The 5,265-nt window shown below is 33.6% G+C and overlaps 1 protein-coding gene across 2 annotated transcripts; it reads right to left on the bottom strand.

Annotated features, from left to right (window-relative positions):
- Positions 1 to 1,571: 1,571 nt before the first annotated feature.
- Positions 1,572 to 4,245, bottom strand: LOC147847501 (uncharacterized). Of its 2 annotated transcripts, none has more exons than XM_087339104.1 (9): positions 4,132 to 4,245; positions 3,940 to 4,033; positions 3,800 to 3,836; positions 3,651 to 3,708; positions 2,738 to 2,848; positions 2,532 to 2,599; positions 2,281 to 2,347; positions 1,960 to 2,028; positions 1,572 to 1,873 (listed from the first exon to the last, which is right to left on the bottom strand). In XM_087339104.1, exons 1-9 carry the CDS (start codon positions 4,177 to 4,179, stop codon positions 1,748 to 1,750), a joined length of 678 nt encoding a protein of 225 aa, XP_087195230.1. In that variant the 5' UTR covers positions 4,180 to 4,245; the 3' UTR covers positions 1,572 to 1,747. The 2 variants fall into 2 exon arrangements, with proteins under 2 accessions (XP_087195230.1, XP_087195231.1); XM_087339105.1 differs by having other exon boundaries at positions 2,738 to 2,805; positions 3,695 to 3,708.
- Positions 4,246 to 5,265: the final 1,020 nt, after the last annotated feature.

Here is a 5,265-nt window from a genome sequence, read left to right as displayed (position 1 = left end):
TATTGTGGCCATTAGGGATATAGAAGAGTAGTTTTCACATCAAGATATTACAGATCTAATGGTTTGAAAAGGATAGTAATTCCTAAATATGGTGGAGAAAAATGAATGCTTTCAATTTTATTGAGATGTGGTGAAAGGCAATATATATATAAGGATCATGGTAGAAGTATTGATGGGGAGGACCTAATTGAAGAAATTCCTCTCCAAGTTTTATTTTCACGGAAAATAGAGTCTAAAAAGAAGAGGTTTACGATATGATGACTCTATTTGCATTTAGAATGTTATCATCAATGAATGTTATCTTTCAGATATACAAGCATTGTAGCACAAAAGATGGTCTTAATGAGTTGAAGACACTTCCAGTTTTTTTAGTGTTGACAAAATGATGATGGCAAAGTGTTCTATGATGGATAACGATAAACTATGTGATGAATATGTAATCTTCAAAAGGAAAGCTACTACAATATGTATTGGAGGAGATGTTTTGGATGTTTCGGGGCGTGATAATTATAAGGATGTTTGGAAAGAAAAGCTTCAATGTTCTTCTTTTGAAACATGTGAAGCTTTAGTCAACTAAATCTAATAAACAATAATCTTAAGAAAAGACTAAAAAGTGGTGTCATAGATGCATTGATAGGAATATCTATCGATGGACATGAACTAGAGAAACATCACTTTAGTGCCAATATTTTCTTGCACAAAAAAAAACATATCATCATATTTTGATAAGAACTCCTTATGATTATGATAACATCAAATATTTCATTGAAGAAATAGATTGGAATGTTGTTAAATTTATCTAATTTGTTTTGGAATTTCTCCCATGTGATGACTTGCTATTCTCCCATGTTTTTAGAATTAGTTATAAATGTTCTCCAATTTATTACGGAATGTTTCAATATGATACACAAAAATTAGATATAAATGTTTCCACAGGTCTAAAATTAGCTATATATGTTCACGTTCTTAATATTCTACTAATTATGAAATTTTCTTACAAGAGTTTGTGTTGTTCTATGTGGTATGTGATGAACAAAAATTTTAAGTTATTGTTCTGAAAATAGCGAGTCAATTTTTTTTTAATATCTAGCTAGGTTAATTAGTAGGAAATTTTATATATTGATCAAAATCTATGAGAGTTGTTATGCAGTCATTTTTGGACATGAAGATAGAGAAGAAATCCAGGAATTGAAAGAGCTAGCAGAGAAGGAAGTACTAATAGGAAGTTCCAGAAAGAATCCAATTTCTGAAGCTAAAAAATTAGTTCCAGAAAGAACCATATTTCTGAAGCAAAAACATTAACATACTCCTTTTGTTTGGAAGTCATTTAACAGTTGTCACAGTAGGTGGCTTAATGTGTATCGTTTTTTCAAGAGAGTTAAAAATAAGGTTTAAGAGAAAATACTCGTCTACACATTTGTGTGGTATATACTTAATCCAGAGACCACAAGGTGGTTAAACTGCAATAATAGCAGACCTCTGCATCCACCTCAACAAGCATTTATATGGTCATACACTTAAACGCACTTAAACCTCGTAAGTTACCTTAAGGTGTCAATGCAAACACAGTGTAGAAGATATTATGCTAACCAATTACTTATAATATAGAAGTTCTCATAATACAAACCTAATAGTATACAAATATATGGTAAACATATTGTGCAAATATGTATATTCTCATTTCTATGAGGTCGATTTTCACTATGTTGGATTAGTAGCCTTCATATAGATTACAAGTTGAAAAAAGCTATCTATCATTTTCATCTTGGCTTTGTGAGTCTTCTTTCAAAATTCCCATGTTCACATTAATATAACTGATGGTTTCCTCATCTATTGAGCACAACGAAGGTGGTCCAACAAGGCTAAGGAAAACCTACACAAACCGATAAGCCACATTGAAAATGGATTGTTGAAACATGAGGTTTTTGACACATATATACACATATATGAACACTTTACCGGTAGGAACACAAGCCCATGCAAGAATCCGAGTATGACGAGCGCCAAATACATCCGGAAATAATATACCTAAAGATAAGAAGCACGATGGCACAAAACTTACATACCATAAGAAGTGAATATGATGGTGCAAAACTCTACCATATAACCAAAGACACGCACACATACCACACTGTAAAAACTGTCTAACTATCTACTTATAGGGATTGTGAAAGACACATGTGTGTATGTGTACATATAACCACATATTATCTACATCGATGTTCTCCATCCAATGCTGTCACATAGACCTACAATTTCAAGGAGAAAATGGAATTTTACCTCAAATATTTTGGAATGTGAAAAGAAGAGGACCAGCACACCAACAAGTTTTGTTATTGTTATTCCACTGTGAAAACAATGTAAATACATATGAATATATGAAAGGAAAACTGGGTTTCATTTACAGATTTTGAAAAAAATATTATAAAATTCAAATGTACATCACAAGAAGAAAATTACGTATAAACAAGAATAACGATGATATCTAAATCTGAATTATCCATATATCTCTGAAATTGAATGGCTCTCACCTAAACACAGAGGCCCCCATGGTTGACAAAGCTTTGCTAGCTCGCTCTGATCGGCTACCTTCTAAGATCTGTGCAAATGAATTTGTTGTTCCATAACTCAACGAAGAATAAACACAAGAAGAGAATGACATTAACATTGATATCAATATCCATAATGAGCAAAACACACCATCCTAATTTCAACCAACAACGAAGGGAAATTCTACCATGAATGCATGCGTAAGATGTACACAGAATTCCACTGCGATGCCGGTCGCCATTACTAAATTGACTACTGAAATCGCATTCAATTGCACATCCATAAATGACATCACACCCTGCACATATATAAGTTATTAAGTCTTGGTGTTTTTACAGGGAAAATAAATAAAAACACTACAAGATACCACAAATGTTCCAGATATTTTACAGCACATATTTTACGGTTCGGTTTTGGTTCAGTTCGGTTTCAAGGCAAAGAAACCGAACCGTTTATATAAAACAAAAACCAAACCAAACTGTTTATGAACTCTCGAGTATTTAAACCAAACCACTTAAGAAAAAGTAAACTAAATCATTTAGAGAACAGTTGAAACCAAACCGAACCATTAAATAAAAACATTTCAAACTAATTAAACATCTAAATAAACAAAAAAACATTAAATTAAATAAGCATTTAAGCTAAATTTATTAAATCAATAAAAGAAACTTTAATTGAACCATTAAATTAAATAGAAATTCAAGTTAAATTAAGTAAATCTATAAATTACCATTAATCAAACCATTAAATTAATAAATTATTAAGATAAAAAAAAAGTTAACCAAAAGACTATAAACCTTTAAACCTATAAACCTGAGTTGTAGAACCGAACCAAACCAAAACTGAACCGTTTATCGAAAATCCAAACCATTAATTTTTTTTGGAACCAATAAACCGTTAAACCATGGCTTAACGGTTCCGTTCGGTTTGAGCCGAAACCGTGCCATTGCTAATTACAAGCATACTGTGCAATAGTATTCAGGGAGGGGCATTCCGGTACTGTTTGAAAACCATGGGGGGGAATTATATACAAACATTGAGAAAAGGGGGTAAAATCCAAGCGTTCCATTGATTAAAGTTATAACATGGTTATGTCTTACCAATATATCAGTCACGATCATTGCCAAAACAGTAATTATTATACCCGATTGCCAGAAACTGTAAAAAGGAAAAATGAAATCTTTTGTCAGTTTCTTATGCATTTAAACTAATGATTTATATATCATCATGACATAAAGATTTAATCTACCTGCATGTTATGATAAGGCATACTGCAAAAATTGTTCCTGTGCAGCAAAGTTCATAAAAACGTTTTGGTTTTTACTATCTTAAGCCTGAAGAAAATAACAACACAAAGTTACAGAAGTGAAAACGCAAGCAAATTCTTACCTAATGCAAGGGCAAGACTCTGAAACATTGTTCTCCAGATGTCCAAGTATTGTTCAAAAAAGATATATGTAACTGAGTATGGAAATATCTTCATCTTCACGACGAAAACAACTTGTCAGTAAAAAAACATGAACCAAACAAAATAACAATATCACAGCTCACTAACATTTTATTATATGTATCTATTTTTACCTTAAGTGATTCAGACATTTGTGACGCAAATGATCGAGCAGCTTTCATCGAATTGATGAAATCACTCTGCAAACAGAACAAAGGGAATCAATTATTTTGCTTGAACTGCAGAAATTATTTGCATCAATCATCCAAAGAGTGACCAATTAATCAGATACGCAAGCTTTGTGATAAATATCATAAAAAATGGCTGTGTTCCAGCTATGTACCTGTGGCTTGCTGATTAACTCAAATGAAGAGTCACAATGTTTTCTCTTCTTTTACACCCATTCAAACAAATGTGGAGGTTTGTGTTTATCTAGCTAAAAATCATGCACAATTTTGGTTGAGGTTAGGATGGTTGTAGGTTTGGTCCCATACATTGTCATGACGTGGCAGGTCCAAAGGGGGCTAATTAGGAAAAGGGGGAAAAGGGCAGTCACAAAAAACAGAGCAAATATGTAAATATGAGAACTTGTGGTGTTTTGGGGAGAACATGTGAGCATCTTCTTCCTCTTCTTGGATTTTAGGGTTTCGATATTCTCTTTACCTCATTTTAGGGTTTTCTTTGTCTTCATTTTAGGATTATTATTAGGTGTTGGGTGAGAGAGTGGATTGTGGATTGTTGATTTGTGGCATTGTCAAGAGAGACCACAAGAAGGGTTTGAATTCACGAACGGCCCTTCGAATCCATGAGTGCCACTTTATTGCGCAATCGTCCTTTGTGAGCGCCTGTTCTTTGCGTGAGCATTGGTTCATTGTGCAAGTGCCCAAAGCAAGAGCGCCCATTTGTTGGATAAGCACCCATTCAATCCATGAATACCCTTTTCCACGACGCACCACACGAAAGGATTTACAGGAGGCCATCCAATGAGAGGACCCCACAGAAGGGTAGACAACACTCCTAAAGGCTCCAAACAACACCATTGCAGATTCCTCTCCAACAACATTTTCCTTGGTTCATCTTCCACAGCACTGCTCGAGTAGCACATGCATTTTGGTCTTACACAAACACTTAATACATATAAATGCAACAAATAACCAAGGCTCAATTTATCATTGTATTATCAGATCATGAAATATGAATTGGATATTGACTTGACATAAGACTTTCATGCATTCCATTTAAAGGTCTACTCCGGACATCACGTATTT

This window comes from Azolla caroliniana, unplaced genomic scaffold, assembly GCF_043228905.1.
Source record: "Azolla caroliniana isolate FFs.n. ecotype wild unplaced genomic scaffold, voAzoCaro1.0.p SCAF_931, whole genome shotgun sequence".
NCBI classification, from domain to species: Eukaryota; Viridiplantae; Streptophyta; class Polypodiopsida; order Salviniales; family Salviniaceae; genus Azolla; species Azolla caroliniana.
This window is presented reverse-complemented; position numbering and strand designations above follow the sequence as displayed.

What these genes read in the sequence shown, in the direction of transcription:
- LOC147847501 (XM_087339104.1), bottom strand. Translation starts at nt 4,179, where the DNA reads ATGAAAGCTGCTCGATCATTTGCGTCACAAATGTCTGAATCACTTAAG. An exon ending in AAATGTCTGAATCACTTAAG is followed by an intron (nt 4,034 to 4,131) that starts GTAAAAATAGAT and finishes TTCGTCGTGAAG; the next exon opens with ATGAAGATATTTCCATACTC. An exon ending in TGATCGTGACTGATATATTG is followed by an intron (nt 2,849 to 3,650) that starts GTAAGACATAAC and finishes ATATATGTGCAG; the next exon opens with GGTGTGATGTCATTTATGGA.